The sequence below is a fragment of the Schistocerca piceifrons genome, chromosome 1, assembly GCF_021461385.2.
Source record: "Schistocerca piceifrons isolate TAMUIC-IGC-003096 chromosome 1, iqSchPice1.1, whole genome shotgun sequence".
NCBI lineage: Eukaryota > Metazoa > Arthropoda > Insecta > Orthoptera > Acrididae > Schistocerca > Schistocerca piceifrons.
This window is the reverse complement of record NC_060138.1, coordinates 493,664,383-493,681,751: the sequence shown is the minus strand read 5'-3', so window position 1 is coordinate 493,681,751 and position 17,369 is coordinate 493,664,383. Positions and strand designations below refer to the sequence as shown.

General features: G+C 39.4%; 1 protein-coding gene across 2 annotated transcripts in view; it reads left to right on the top strand.

Annotated features, from left to right (window-relative positions):
• Positions 1–17,369, top strand: part of LOC124795735 (coatomer subunit gamma) — a 104,742-nt gene that overhangs the window by 20,398 nt on the left and 66,975 nt on the right. For both annotated transcript variants that reach the window (XM_047259829.1, XM_047259821.1), the window contains exon 6: positions 2,399–2,656. In XM_047259829.1, the coding sequence (XP_047115785.1) occupies positions 2,399–2,656 (258 nt within the window). The remainder of the gene's footprint in view (positions 1–2,398; positions 2,657–17,369) is intronic.

Sequence of the window (17,369 nt, the reverse complement as noted above, 5' to 3'; positions counted from 1 at the left end):
TGTGCCTGCATGCCTCCAGCTGTCGTGCTCCTTCACAGTGAGGTTTCCTAGGCACACTGGTACACAGAGCACGCAAAACCTCAGATCGTGAAAACTTGGTAGCTGAATTGCAGCACGTACAGGCAGTCTTCCGCACGAACAGTTAGTACAACTGCCAGTTAAAATGTGCCCTTAGATCGAAGAAACCGAGATAGCAGCCTGGTGAGAACAAAGACAAAGTGACTGCATAAGTGATTGTACCACGTCAGGAACATATTGGCAGAGATTGGCAGAATACTCCAAAAACACAATGTCAGGTGCGTGTTTTGCCCTCCATGCAAGACTAAAACCTTATTAGGATCAGTCAAAGATGACATAGGTCTCTGGAAACCAGGTGTTTATCGCATCCCTTGCACGTGTGGGAAAATATATGTAGGTCAGGCCATCTGGACAGTACAGGAGAGATGCACTGAGCGTAAACACCCCACAGACAATGTACAGCCGACAACGTCTGCCATGGCAGAACACTGCATCTTCCATGCACATGAAATGTGCTACGATGGCATAAAGGTGTTGCAGCAGTTGAATACCCTCTGGGATTGTGTTCTCAAAGAGGCAGTGGAGATCAGACAGCATGATGAGCTAATAAATAAGGACAGTGACTTTCAGCTAAGTAGGGCCTAGGATCCAGCCTTGAGTATGATGAAATCACATCAGGAGTCTACAAGGAAATCCGCTGTCGTTAAGACATCTAAAGAAGACACATTGTCAACACTGCAGCTGGGATCTGCATGCAGCTGCGAATGTGAAAGGACTGTGGTTCGTGATCTGGCATGGCCTGCTCCATGCTTGCACCACCACCGAGCACCACACTTCCCCTGGCACCAGCCACAGACCACACAGAGGCACCGAGACAGAGGTTGCAGGAGGTGGACAGACGATATATAGTCAGCATCCATCAGAGATCAATGAGACTGCGGGTACACCTAAAGATGGCAAGAAGTTGGCTTGTCAAAATATCATGCCTTTTGGATGATGCCACCCAGCAGAATACCAAGAAATGTTCAGGAAGGCCTCTGCAGTAGACAACGTATGCTCCAAATTAGTGAGATCCTTTGGAGAGCCAGCCGTGACACAGTTATTTCATTTGGTGCACAAGATACATGAGGCAGAATAAAAACACTCTGACTTCAGGAAGAATGTAATTTTCCATTTCCAAAGAAGGTGGGTGTGGACAGTTGTGAATACTACTGAACCATCAGTATAAGTCATGGTGGTAAAATATTGACATGAATTATTTACAGGAAACTGAAAAAAAAACTGTTAGAAGGTGACCTATGGGAAGATAGGGATTTGGAGAAAAGTAAGAGCACACGAGGCAATATTGACCTTACAAATAATCTTAGAAGGTAGGTTAACAAAAAGCAAGCCTACATTTACAGTATTTATGGACTCAGAGAAAGGTTTTGACATTATTGACTGTACTTTGAAATTCTGAAGGTAGCAGGGATGAAATAGAGAGATCAAATGATTATTTAAAATTTGTACAGAAACCAGACATCAGTTACAGGAGTCGAAGGACATGAAGGAGAGGCAGTGATTGAGAATGCAGTGAGACAGGATTGTAACCCCTAATGTTATGCAGTCTGTACACTGAGTAAGCTGTGGAGGTTTGCGAGTGACATTGTAATTCTGTCATAGATGGCAAATTACTTTGAAGAGCAGTTGAACTGGAATTACAGCATGAACATTAACAAAAGCAAAACATCTGTTATGCAGTGTAATCAAATTAAATCGCAGGATGCTGAGGAAATTAGATTAGAAAATGTGACACGTAATATAGCTGATGAGTTTTGCTATTTGAGCAGCAAAATAATTGATCATGGACAAAGTAGAGAGGATGTGAAAAGTAGACTGGCAACAGCAAGAAAGCATTCCTGAAAAAAGAGAAATTTGTTAACATTGGAAAAAAATTAAGTTTTAGGAAATTTTCTGTGACTGTATTTGCCTTGTATGGAAGTGAAACATGAATGAGAGGCAGTTCAGACAAAGAAGAGAGTAGAAGTTTTTGAAATGTGGTGCTATGTAAGAACGCTGAAGATTAGATAGGTAGAAAGAATAACAAATAAGGATGCACTAAATGTACTTGAGAGAAAGAAATATATGACATAGCTTGACTAAAAGAAGGAATCAGGTGATAGGATGCTTCCTGAGGGAGCAAGAAATTAGTTTTTGTCATGGAAGGAAGTGTGTGTGTTTGGGGGGAGGGGGGTTGTAGAGGGACACAAAGACTTGAATACAATAAGCATGTTCAAATAGATGTAGATTGTGGTAGTTTTGCAGAGATGAACTGGATAAACAGCTGAGTTAAATCAGACGACGACTCAATTTTATTTTATTAAACCACCTTTTGTTTCAGATACGTATTGCATGCAAATTGTTGGAAGAAGAAGATAGTGTGGGCAGTGGTGGATCTTCAGATTCACCTTTGCTTGAATTTATTGATTCATGCCTGCGACATAAATCTGAAATGGTAATTTATGAGGCAGCCCATGCCATTGTCAACCTCCGTCGCACAACCTCCAGGGAACTTGCACCAGCTGTAGGTGTGCTGCAACTCTTTTGTTCCAGTCCAAAGCCAACACTCCGATTTGCAGCTGTCAGAACACTCAACAAGGTAAGTTGTGCAAGTCATTGGATTAAGAAAATTGTTTTCAGTATTACAAAGGTTGTGAGACTGTCTCGTGATAAATGGATTCACTTTATAAATTTTAATTCTTAATTCCATGTAATGTAAGATTCAACATACCTCACTGGACACAAATAATTTAAGAGCACAGAACAGTGTTCAAGCTGTATGTGATATCACTTCAATAATGTCTATAGCGTCTTTGAAGAATTGAGTTTTTTCAATACTGTTTGTCACAATATACAAACCCACCAAAGTAAGTATTGTCTCAACATATTTTATCATCTTGAAATTTTTTGATCATCATAGTTGTTCATACTGAACACTTGATTGTTGAATAAAGAGTATGTAAAAGTCTGTTATTGTGAAATACCACATTTTTACTTTCAACAATCAGAGGCTGTAATAGACAGACAGTAATCTAAATCTACTATACACATGTTAGAAGACACTCAATAAGATAATGGGAGTTGCCGAACTGAAAGAATCTGAATGACATCATCTGGTACAGAATGCAGCGTACCTTAGCGTGTAGACAACACTATATACGTTATGTTTACACCTACGAAGATGTAGGTGTGACACTTGAGTTAATGAAGCTGAAATGTTATATGTAACTGAGTTTGAAATTATCATACATATTGATGTTACATGCCCTAAACATAGTGTTCACCTGTGAGCTAAAGTTGATAACAACTGCAAAGTGATCAATATCCATCCAGGTTATTTAGTTCGTATTGAGTCAGCTACTCCCGTTAGTCACCTTATTGCAGTCTTCTTAGTGTGTGCATGTATTAGACATGTGCATATATTAGACAGAAACTGTTTCCTGTTTTACATCCTTTCTGTTCCCTTCTTTCTTTATCCAAGCACAGGATTAAGGACAATGTTGTTGTTGTGGTCTTCAGTCCTGAGACTGGTTTGATGCAGCTCTCCATGCTACTCTATCCTGTGCAAGCTTTTTCATCTCCCAGTACCTACTGCAACCTACATCCTTCTGAATCTGCTTAGTGTATTCATCTCTTGGTCTCCCCCTACGATTTTTACCCTCCACGCTGCCCTCCAATACTAAATTGGTGATCCCTTGATGCCTCAGAACATGTCCTACCAACCGATCCCTTCTTCTGGTCAAGTTGTGCCACAAACTTCTCTTCTCCCCAATCCTATTCAATACTTCCTCATTAGTTATGTGATCTACCCATCTAATCTTCAGCATTCTTCTGTAGCACCACATTTCGAAAGCTTCTATTCTCTTCTTTTCCAAACTATTTATCGTCCATGTTTCACTTCCATACATGGCTACACTCCATACGAATACTTTCAGAAATGACTTCCTGACACTTAAATCAATACTGGATGTTAACAAATTTCTCTTCTTCAGAAACGCTTTCCTTGCCATTGCCAGCCTACATTTTATATCCTCTCTACTTCGACCATCATCAGTTATTTTGCTCCCCAAATAGCAAAACTCCTTTACTACTTTAAGTGCCTCATTTCCTAATCTAATTCCCTCTGCATCACCCGACTTAATTAGACTACATTCCATTATCCTCGTTTTGCTTTTGTTGATGTTCATCTTATATCCTCCTTTCAAGACACCATCCATTCCATTCAACTGCTCTTCCAAGTCCTTTGCTGTCTCTGACAGAATTACAATGTCATCGGCGAACCTCAAAGTTTTTATTTCTTCTCCATGAATTTTAATACCTACTCCGAATTTTTCTTTTGTTTCCTTTACTGCTTGCTCAATATACAGATTGAACAACATCGGGGAGAGGCTACAACCCTGTCTTACTCCCTTCCCAACCACTGCTTCCCTTTCATGTCCCTCGACTCTTATAACTGCCATCTGGTTTCTGTACAAATTGTAAATAGCCTTTCGCTCCCTGTATTTTACCCCTGCCACCTTTAGAATTTGAAAGAGAGTATTCCAGTCAACATTGTCAAAAGCTTTCTCTAAGTCTACAAATGCTAGAAACGTAGGTTTGCCTTTCCTTAATCTTTCTTCTAAGATAAGTCGTAAGGTCAGTATTGCCTCACGTGTTCCAGTGTTTCTACGGAATCCAAACTGATCTTCCCCGAGGTTGGCTTCTACTAGTTTTTCCATTCGTCTGCAAAGAATTCGTGTTAGTATTTTGCAGCTGTGACTTATTAAGCTGATAGTTTGGTAATTTTCACATCTGTCAACACCTGCTTTCTTTGGGATTGGAATTATTATATTCTTCTTGAAGTCTGAGGGTATTTCGCCTGTTTCATACATCTTGCTCACCAGATGGTAGAGTTTTGTCAGGACTGGCTCTCCCACGGCCGTCAGTAGTTCCAATGGAATATTGTCTACTCCGGGGGCCTTGTTTCGACTCAGGTCTTTCAGTGCTCTGTCAAACTCTTCACGCAGTATCGTATCTCCCATTTCATCTTCATCTACATCCTCTTCCATTTCCATAATATTGTCCTCAAGTACATCGCCCTTGTATAGACCCTCTATATACTCCTTCCACCTTTCTGCTTTCCCTTCTTTGCTTAGAACTGGGTTTCCATCTGAGCTCTTGATATTCATACAAATCGTTCTCTTATCTCCAAAGGTCTCTTTAATTTTCCTGTAGGCGGTATCTATCTTACCCCTAGTGAGATAGGCCTCTACATCCTTACATTTGTCCTCTAGCCATCCCTGCTTAGCCATTTTGCACTTCCTGTCGATCTCATTTTTGAGACGTTTGTATTCCTTTTTGCCTGTTTCACTTACTGCATTTTTATATTTTCTCCTTTCATCAATTAAATTCAATATTTCTTCTGTTACCCAAGGATTTCTACTAGCCCTCGTCTTTTTACCTACTTGATCCTCTGCTGCCTTCACTACTTCATCCCTCAAAGCTACCCATTCTTCTTCTGCTGTATTTATTTCCCCCATTCCTGTCAATTGCTCCCTTATGCTCTCCCTGAATCTCTGTACAACCTCTGGTTCTTTTAGTTTATCCAGGTCCCATCTCCTTAAATTCCCACCTTAAGGACAAAACAGGAAAAATTGTGCTGGACATACCACTCAAATCAGTCATTTTTATATAGTCGGTATCAGTTGGGGTGTCCTTTATTTTGGCTGAATGTATTTATTTATTTTACCGTATTTACTCGAATCCAAGCCGCACGTGAAAAATGAGACTCGAAATCAAGGAAAAAAAAAAAAAATTTCCCGAATCTAAGCCGCACCTGAAATTTGAGACTCGAAATTCAAGGGGAGAGAAAAGTTTTAGGCCACACCTCGAAATCAAAACAAAGTTGGTCCATTGTAATATGAGACACAATTTAGGTCGAATGAATGACGATACAGCTACAGTAGGTTCGAGTCATAAATTTAGCAGTTACGCTTTACTAAGTAGCCATTGCTATGCGTCATGCGCTCCGTCCATATTGATACGGGTACCTTTCCTTTTTCACGTGCTTCGTCTGGTTTGAATTGATTGCTTATTTTGCTTTGATCTGGTAAGTGCCATTCTCTTTGTTGTAGGTGTTTGTCACTCTAAGCTGAAAATGCATTACTGTACTGTGTCATGAATTGTTTGTCGTATTCTGATAATGAGTGTTTAGGGCCTGTCCCCGCTCGCAGCATGGCTTGCTTTTGTGCGTGCTACCGCAGCTTACAATAAAAAAAGAGAGGAATTGTCTCATTAGCAAAACAATGGCAAGAGACTGCTATTTGTTGTTACTTATACTGCTGCTTTCTTTGATAATGATCAGCAAGAACCAAATAATAGACTGCTTATGATAGAAGACGTTCTGAACAAGAGTTTAGCAAAAATTTTTCTCCATTTGAAAATCATTGCAGACGCCTCTTTAGTATATTACATTCTGCATAGAAATTAGTCATCATAGATTTAAAAATCTAGTCAATTGCCATGCTTCATTTCTGACTGTATCACTATTAGGCATAAGAATAATACGAATATAAACATGACATGATATTATATTCTTCCGCGTTTGCTATTGTCTCACCCTGGTTTCGTAGTTTATTAGGCAGACAGGATTTAAATGAAATAGCAGCAAACACAAAAGAATACATGGCAAAATGTTTATATTCGTATTATTCTTATGGTGAAGAGAATACTGCATGTGATTCACAAGTCATAAAAGTTCCTATTGGCAACCATCTCTTCTCACAGGTAGGAAAAAATTCAGAACGTAGAGTTGGCCATATTGACAAACATCCCAAACAGTCTTGCCAGTCGGATTTTTGTAGTACATTGAAATGATGCTACATTCGAAGATGAACAATACGGAATTTGTATTTACTTCATTGGATAATGTATAAAATGCAGTGGTCGAAACTCGGGGCGGAGAAGAAAGCTTGTCTTCCACCTCTCTTTTTTTTTTTTTTTTTTTTTTTTTACTGACGCGGAGGTTTTGGCGTCAGTATTTATCTTTGTGCCTGCAAAGCATGCCAGTGCATTGCTACATATATTCGATGGCAGAAGTTAGTTGTGGCACCTACCAACATTTTTCAGAACTTCTGCTTACTTTGCACTCGATTCTAAGCTGCAGGCGGTTTTTTGGATTGCAAAAACACAAAAAAAAAGTGCGGCTTAGATTCGAGTAAATACGGTATATTTTTTCAAAAAATTTTACACTCACCCCTTAAATGTTTTCTGTTTGGTTAGATTTCCTCTGGAGAAAAGTTTCATGTCAGTAGAATGACTTAACCCATGCCGACTAGAGTGACAAATTTTAAATGTTGGGAATGTTAGCTTTTGTGTAAAATTTATTGATGAGTGCATAAAATTAAAGTTGAATACCTTTTTGCTTTTTAGGGTGTGTTTAGTATTCTTAAGAGTATTGCTTTCAGTGTTTGTTTCTTTTAATCTAGGTATAGTCTGCACTGATCTCGAGCACAACACATACAATTCCTTTTGCTCCTCACCTACTGTCAATAGTCCATGAAAATGCCTCGCGTAGTGGCTGCATGGTTTGATGCGCCATGTCACGAACTGCGTGGTCCCTCCCAATGGATATTAAGGTTCTCTCTTGGGCATGGGTGTGTGTGGTGTTCTTCTTGTAAATTAGTTTAAGTAGTGTGTAAATCTAGGTACCACTGACCTCAGCAGTTTGGTCCCTTTGGAATACATACACATTTGAACATTTTTCCATGAAAATCTTGCACTAATTTAACAAGCATTTCGGAAGAGTCATTGACAGCTGTTAATTCCTTAAATATCAGTTTAGCTTCTTAATATGAAGTGCTGCTCGTTCATTTCAAAGGGCATAAAAGTAGTGTCCACAATCTTCAGCTGCTCTTGCTTAACATGAAGTCGGCTAATGTTTTCTCTGGACTAAAGACAAGAGTGAATTAAGAGATGCAAATTAATGAAATAAAAGCAATAGTAAATGGTAATCAGAGTAATATTAATCTTACCATATAATGGTCCATCATGTTTTCCGGTATCTATTTTCCATTTTTAGATTCTTCTCTCAAAATTTGCTCTCATTTGCATTTTGGTTTGTGTGTCTATTTCACCATCAAAGAGTGATAAGAGAGAAAACTGTTCTGATAAATGCCACAAATGAGTACTAAATTCCCTTATAGTTGTTTCAGAAATCGTGGAATCTGCCTTTTCATTTGATTTCAGATTGAGGGCACAGATCCAGGTGAGGAACTTTTAAAACTCCACTGAACTGAAGTAAAAGTTTGAAACAAACATTTACAATAAAATTGATACATCTCAGGGTACATTTATTTTTAATATATAGTTCAACTTGTGATCTTAGCAGAAACATTTTTAATCAGTTACTGGCTCTCTCCTTCAATCTTGCTTAATGCACTCCTCCATGAGGGTGTTTTCAGATTTTTCCAAAAGTCTCCTCCCAGAAATATTACACAGACGTATAACAGTTTACAGTAATCACATCTCACCGTTGGACCACCTCATTAACTTGAAAGTCAAACATCCGGCCTAGTTTATGACTCATTAAAAACCAAATAGACCATCTTTTTTGCACATGAAATAATTACTGACATTGATACTTTTCCAGTTATCTTCCAGATTTTTAAAAGCTGGTACTCCAGGACTGCTTCTTACCCCCATGTAGTGTACATTCAAGCACATTTCTTAAAATAAGTTCATCCATGTGTTAATGGCATGGGAAATAAAATTCCCTTTCCAGTTTGTGATCAGATAAGTTGCATGCCCCATTAAGATGGCCATTATCTGATGCAGTTGTCATTGCAGAGAATTTGTAAGTTGTCTTCAATACCCCAATACTTTGTTGCATTCCAGAAAAACAGTTGCTAGCTCTCTACCAAAACTATTCTGTAATCCCAGAACACCAGTAAGCTGTTCGCTGTCCTCAAATATAATGATGACTGGGAATCTTTCTTCTTTTGGATCTGTGGCATTTGATGCTGGCAAGTTTACCATCCCAATGAACACTGAGAACTGCAGAGGTAACATTTTTGAAAGCTCATTTTATTGTATTAGACAGTTCTCTTCTCCTTTGTCTGAAGAGAAAATTTAGTGATAGATACCTCTTCAGTATTGTGACCTAGTGTCTCTGTTATCGCCTGTATAATACACACAGAATCTCTTACACTATGCTGGCATCTGTCCGAGGTGACTTCATATTTTTCAGCAATACAGGCATTGGTGCCCCACCTTACAGCATTCTCTAATGAAGTACTCTTAGAAGTATGTTCCAAAGTCCCAACAATGTCAATTTCATTTGAATTTCAAAATGCCCTATCTGTTTCTTCAGGTGATGAAAATAGAAGTACAGCAGTAGACATAGAAATAGATGCTGAGAACTTTTGTTTCTCTGCCTTGCCCTTTCTTCTTCATCCACAAGTATTTGGTCTACTCCTGCCCAGGTAAGCCTTTACAACCTGGCCCTCTCTGTCAAAGTAAAAATATCTTGTATATTTCCAGTTTGATAGTTTGTAGAGCATTGACACTCCTTTGGAAATTTCTTCAGTCGAGTGCACATTAGTAACTTTTTGTGAATAATTTTCAATAGCTCTTGTCAGAATTCTTGCTTTCTTGTTAAATATAGTGCACTCGTGAACCACAAGGTTGTCACTTCCATCAACTGTTGATTTGACTTCCTGTATGTTTCAAAATAAAACTTCCAGCATGTGTCTGTCTGATGGTTTATTGGGTACAGGTATTTAAGAGTTTTGTATTAACATGACATATTAGATAACAACTGAAAAATGTCTGACACTATCCGTAACAAATACATAACTAACTGCATGGCATATGCACATGCAAGTACTGAAAAACTGAAGTGACAACACCATGATATCTGGGTATAATGTGAAAGATCATGTTTTTTTTAATGTAAGTTCATGCTCAAGTCGGCACATATTACTGTGCTTCGGTCACAACAAAATTTTGTGTGTGTGTGTGTGTGTGTGTGTGTGTGTGTGTGTGTGTGTGTGTGTTATAGAGACATTCAGACAATATTGGAATTGGAAAATAAGGGACACTCCTCATACGAACCTGTGGCCACTGTTTGTCAACACTTGATTGAATTAAATATTATACTGTATTGATAATTTGTCTACAGAGTGTGTAAATGTAATATCCTATGCCAATAATCTTCACTTTGTATTCTAAAATATTTGAACTGTATCAGAATCAGTAAATATTTGGACACAAGATGATTTCATGGACTAAATAATTTGTATTACAAATAATGGAAGGAGTAAAGATAACAAGGTGTGGAGTGGTTGATAGGCATGTAAACAAGATTGGAAATGTTGTTAAGCTTTGAGACAATACTACATCCTGCGCGCGCGCGCCCACACACACACACACACACACACACACACACACACACACATTTTTCTGGCCAAATATGTTGAATCAGCACTACAACCTAACTAAACATGTTATGTATATTCAGTGCAGAACTAGAACGTATGATAAGTTTGTAGCTTTCTCTGTTCAGGACAGTTGATACTATTAGAAATCAGACAAGAGAAACAAAGTCTGGGCTCATTCTGGTCATAGGTTTATCAAGAAAGTTAAATTATGTAAGTACTTCACTGGAAAAAAGACAGTATTGGCTCCCAGTTCTGTAATCGTTTCAGCTAGCTGTAGGTAGAATTTATTTTTTCGATGGAAATTCTTTTATGACATTTTACTGTCATGCTTATTGTTTTTAGCAAACTTTTTGAACACTGACACTTCCATTGTGAAAATGTGTTTGATGGTTGATACAGAATCATTGGGTGTGAAGTGTTTTTAGGCCATAATAAGATAATACTTCTGGAACATGAACATTTGAGTCTCTAAACATTCTTGGAAATGAAACTAAATGTTACAGAGTTTTAACCATCCATTGCCACTAATCAGTCAGAACATTATGACCACCAACCTACTATTGACATAAACTTGTCCAAGTGACAGCAGTGTCACATATACACACAGTGCGTGCAGTATCAGTAAGCTTGTTGTCCGTCTTTAGGATGGGGAAGGCACATGATCTATACGAGTTTGACCAAGATCAGATTGTTATGGCTCGGAGGCTCAACATGAGCAATTAGGACAGTGTACGACTTGTTACAGATGTCAGATATATGCTGGGTAGGCAGGTAAAACAGGACAGGTGGGGAACTGTGGTGGAACTAACATCAGACTTAATGCTGGACAGAGTACAAGTGTGTTTGAACACACAGTTCATCAGTCACTCTTAATGATGGGCCTTCACAGCCGACGACCCATGCATGTGTTAATGTTAACACCACAAGATCAGCAACTATGACTGAAATGGGCACGTGACCATCACACTGGTTGTTGGCACAGTGGCAGAGCATTGCATGGTCTGATGGGTCCCGATACCTTCTTCATCATGCCGATGGAAGGGTGCGAATTAGTCATCTTCCAAGGGAATAGCTCCTTGATATCTGTATGGGGGGACAGAGACAAGCTAGTGGCTGCTTCATTATTGGGAGCATTTACATTGGTATCCATCGGTCCAGTGGAGCTTATGGAACACACAGTGATGGCCGACAAGTATCGTACACTGGTTGGAGATCACATATACCCCTTCAAGATGATCATGTTTTCTGATAGCAGTGACATTTTTCAACAAGATAACGCACGATGTCACAAGGCCAGGAGTGTTTGGGGAACACAGTGGTGAGTTCCAGTTGGTGTACTGGCCCCTAGCTCACCAGATCTGAACCTGATTGAACACATTTGAGACTTGATTGAATATGGTATCAGAGCTCATAGCCTTCTTCCCAGCATTTACAGAAATTAGCTGACTTGTGTGTGCAGATGTGACGCCAGCTCCCTCTAACGACCTACCAATGTCTCATTGCTTCCAAACCATGACATGTCGCCACTGTTATCCATGCCAAAGGTGGACATATCAGCTATTACGTAGGTGGTTACAATGTTCTGGCTGATCAGTGTATGTGCAATAGTATTACCATGTTTAGACAAGATTGTGGACGATGAAGTGTGTAAAGATATAAGAGAAAGTGAACATAGGACAAAGACCAGTGTCAAAGTTAAAAATACCTGACAAATTGAAAGTGGTACTACAGTTCAGTACCAGGATCATTTCTTTTTTCCTTTTTTAATTTATGAAATTGAATGTGCCAAGTGGCTGCAGGTAGAAGTGCAGGTACAAGCTGAAAAGGTTCCATTATGCTACTTCCAAAATCAGAGATCGATACATCTGATGAGAAGGAAGTGACATTTATAATGTAGTTTTCTGTTGTTGGGATCCACAGTCATCATGAATTAATTGAATGAAAACTTTGCCTTTAAAAGCAACTGATTTATTTGAAGTTACAGTTGCTTTACAATTAACCAATTTGGACATTTAATGTACGCTATACTATATTTGTGCATACAGTCCTGTGTAGTATCTTAAAAGATCATATGTAATATGTAGTTTAAGATGTCCAAATCGTTTAGTATATTTAACACACAGCTGAATTTTGCAGTGCTTCTGTACCCTATACTCAACATAATGCATGTAGTGGAGTGCACTTCCTGTTCAATTCACAGTGATGTGTAAACAAGCTCTAAAAAAAGAAGTGACCTGAAAATAACAACAATGTCAAAATTGACCAATTGTGAAGTAACTGTTGTTTCAAATAAAGTAGCAGCCTATGCAAAAAAAGTTTAATTTAAGAAAGTGATATAAGAAATGACGCAAATCAGAATTCAAACAGGAAAGCTTTTAAAACCTGCACGCGTTATGTGAGGCAAGGGAAGGGCAGCAGAAAGAAGTATAGACATCATAAAATTGGTGACCAGAATAGAAAAAGAAAGGAATAAATTCTAGAGAAGCAATTACAGTAGAGGAGATTACTAACTAGAATGCAGAGGTGTTGTGTTGTCGAGAGAAACTTGCAGAAAAGAATGAAACACAGTCACAGTGTGGGCTGGATGAGAAAAGACAACGGAAGGAACAAACTAGACAAGAAGTAAATAAATGTGAAACATTGGGCAGATACAGGGTAATGGTAGGACAGAGAAATTCTGAGGAAGTAGGCATGAGTTCCTCCAGAACTTCCAAGAGTGCTGCCCTAGTTGACTGTCATAAACAGCAACAGCCAACAATAACAACAGAAATAATCAGTTGTTGATAATATAAATGTAAATGGACAGATAAAAAATCTATTTACCTTATGGCGGCAAGGGAAAAACACACAAAAGGATTTAATGTTCACAAACTTCTGGAGCCAGGGCTGTTCCTTCTGGCAGAAGAGTTGAAGGGGAAGGAAGAGGGGTGAAGGAAAAGGACTGGAGAGGTTTAGGGAAAGGGTTACAGTTCAGAAAAGTCATCCAGAACCCGGGTTGTATGTCTGACCAGGATAATACTGGGTTACAAGTTGTATGCTTCGAAGTTGTTTTTTTGGAGGGTAGTATTTATCAACAATTACTTCACCTATGAGGGGCAGATGTACAAACAGATTGGAGGTACAGTCATGGGAATCAGGATGGTTCCTTCATATGCCAACCTTTTCATGGGTCGCTTGGAGGGGGCTCTCCTGGGATCTGTAAGCCTTCAGCCCCGGGTACAGTTTACATACATAGAAGACATCTTTGCCATATGGTCTGAGGGTGAGTCTGACCTGTTAAAATTCCTGGAATGATTAATGGAAAATCTCATATAAGATGTGAAACAAATACTAACAAAGAGATAGAGGGGCTGGCCAGTACTTACCTCAGCTCAGTACAGCCGATAGATACACATAAAACAGAACTGAAAATTTACATTCCTAGCTTTCGGAACTTTGTTCCTTCATCAGGGAGGAGAGAGGGGAAAAAAAGGGAAGAAGGGAAAGTGGATTCAGTTACTCACAACCCAGGTTATGAAGCAACAGGGAAAGGTAAACAGGGAGGGTAGCTACCCTCCCTGTTTACCTTTCCCTGTTGCTTCATAACCTGGGTTGTGAGTAACTGAATCCACTTTCCCTTCTTCCCTTTTTTTCCCCTCTCTCCTCCCTGATGAAGGAACAAAGTTCCGAAAGCTAGGAATGTAAATTTTCAGTTCTGTTTTATGTGTATCTATCGGCTGTACTGAGCTGAGGTAAGTACTGGCCAGCCCCTCTATCTCTTTGTTAAAATTCCTGGAATCTCTATTCTGTCTCTTAATTAAATTTCACATGGTCCTATTCTGAATCCCATGCCATTTTCTTTGATGTTGATCTCATCCTCGCTGAAGATCAGCTCCACATTTCTGTCCATATTAAACCTACTAACAAACAACAGTACTTACATTTTGACGGTTGCCATCCTTTCCGTGTCAAACATTTCCTCCCATACAGCCTTGGCATTCGAGACAAACATATTTTTTGGATGCAGACTGACAGCAATACACCACAACTCTCACCTCAGCCTTCATTGGACATAATTATCCCAACAGCCTAGTTCAAAACCAGATTTTCTGGGCCATCAGATCCAATTCTGGTACTGCTGATCCATCCAAAAAACAACTTCAGAGCTCACCAGTATTATCCTGTTCTTGAATGTATCACTCAGCTACTGAAAGGCCATGACTTTCTAAAATCATGCCCTGAAATGAAATCCATTCTGTCTGAGATTTTGCCCACCACGCATAGAACAGCTTTTCGTCACCCTCCTAATCTCTACAATATTCTTGTCAGACCAACTAGGGCAGCACTCTTGGAAGTTCTGGAGGAACTCATGCCTACTTCCTCAGAGTTTCTCTGTCCTACCATTACCCTGTATCTTGTCTGCACCCATATCCTTAGCCTATGGCTCCTACCCCTGTGACCGTCCCCACTGCAAGACTTGCCGTACACACCCTCCTCCAACCACCTATAATAGCCCTGTAACTGACAAAGTTTATACTTCTAGAATGAAATGCTTGGGTAACTCAGTTGGTAGAGCACTTGCCCACGAAAGGCAAGGTCCCGAGTTAGAGTTTCGGTCCGGCACACAGTTTTGATCTGCCAGGAAGTTTCAAAGTATATTCTATCAAATGAAGAGCCACCTGTGAAATGACATGTCATATGCCAGCTGTAATGTTAACACTATTCGGCCTTTTACATCGGCATGACTATCACCCAGTTACCAGTCAGGGCATAGGCAGAGGTTGTATACAGGCAACACACAATATCCTGTTGCAGAGTATGCTGTACAACATGACAGTTATGACCTCAGTGCTTGTTTCACTACACGCACCATTTAATTCTTCCCCCAGACACCAGTTTCTCAGAATTCTGCTGGTGGGAACTAACACATGTCCTTGGTTCTCACCAACCACCTGGCCTTAATTTACTTTAATTCTTTCCATCTCAGCGTTGCTTCACTGTAACTACTCCTTTCTTCACTTCTTTTTACAAGGGTTGGAATTGTAATAGTGACAACTATTTATTTACAGCTCGTATAAAATAGATACGGGTTTCAAAGTTTTCCTGACCTTCAACATAGTCACCAGCATTGTTGCCAGCGATGTGGAAGTCGTAGGATACTCTTAGCAGTGCCAGTTATGTTGACAGTTCAAGCATCGCAGTCTATTGTCCAATGAATTTGTACAGTTCTGAATTGAATGCCGTGAAGTGTTTCCTTCAGTTAAGAAACTGGGTTGAACTTAAGAGGGCTTAAGCCAGGGGAGTACAGTAGGTGGTATAGCACTTTGCAGCCCCATTAGTGAAACAAATCAGTAACAGCTTGCACTGTGCGTGCTTGAGCATTGTCATGCAAAATGGTCAGGTCTTGCATAAAGTGTCATAACTTCTGTCTCTTTTTGGAACACAGCCTACAACCAGCTTACAAGTTCTTTGTAAAACCCAAAACTCTCTTCAACAAAATCCTCACTATGCTAATGATGCCTGTGGTTCCTTTACTTTCCTAAATCCAAACTGGTCCTCTCCCATTATTTCTTCAACTTTGTGTTCCACCCATCTGTTGAGTACTCTTGCAGTGATCTACACTGTGTGTGAGATCAGACTAATTATTCTGTGATCACTACATTTCTTGGCATGTTGTTTCCTCACCTCTTCAACTTGTACTGTTGTCTGCAACCAAAAGATTGTGATGAGAGTCGATATCAGCAACCAGCGTAGTCTTGGTGTCTTTCACACCACCACTTTGCCTCTGTTTGATGATGAGTAAGTAGTCTATGTGATATCTGTTAATGTCTCCTGGGCTCTTACATGCGTAAAATTTACTCTTTGTTTCCTTTAACAAAGTGTTCATTGTGACCAATTTATTTTGCTGACAGTACTCCACTAGCATCTCCCATTTGTCGTTCCTTCTTCCTAATCCATATTGTCCCATGTTGTTTGCTTCTCTACCTTGTCGAACCACCCTATACCAGTTTCCTATGATTAAGATGCTGACTGTCGCTCTGCCCTCAGAGTGAATAAATAATATCTTCTATTGCATTGTATATTTTCTCCACTTCTTTGTCATCATGGTCTGATGTCGTGCACACCTGATCTGTTTCTGCATTTATTTTCACAAACATTAAATGATCATTGTGGCACATCGCTTTAGTATCAGTTTGCAGTCTTTTGATTTCCCTTCACTACTGCTATACCATGTTCCAAGAATAAATGATTGTGGAATTACCTGACACTATTTCACCATTGTCTGCCAACCCCATTTAAACCCTTTATGTTCCTTTCACATTTGTCCCTGTCATTCTTCAGATTTTCCACTTTTCCTGCTCTTTGAAGTGTTCTTACTTTTTGTGTCCCGATGCTGAAATTAAAATGTTCATTTCTTTTGATGACATCCCCTGAAGTACTCACCAGCCAGACATCTGAATGGGGGATTAGTTTACGTCATGAACATTTTAATCTGAAAAATAACATTATTCTCAGCCTTCCAACATTCAGCAAATGTAATAATGTGTTAGTCCTTCCATTTCTTTCCATATCGCAGTATCATGGCCAAAGAACTAGACTGTGGTGGGTTTCGCCCATGAGTCTTCAATCTTGATCCATCTTAAGCAGCATTTGCTCTGTGCCAAGTCGATACTGGTGCTCCCTATTGCCCTGTACCAGCCTACCTAGTTCACCAGCTGCATACTCGTACTACAATTAAAATAGTTATAATATGTAGTAAAAAGTATTTGTGCATCTGGCCCATTAACTCTGCTGTTTGTTTAGCTGTATTTAAGATGCAGCATTATTCTTGCTATGCTGCATGTTGCAAAGCAGGATAATAGTGTGAATTTGATTCTTTTAAAATCTGTTGTTGTTGTTGTTTTTTTTTTTTTC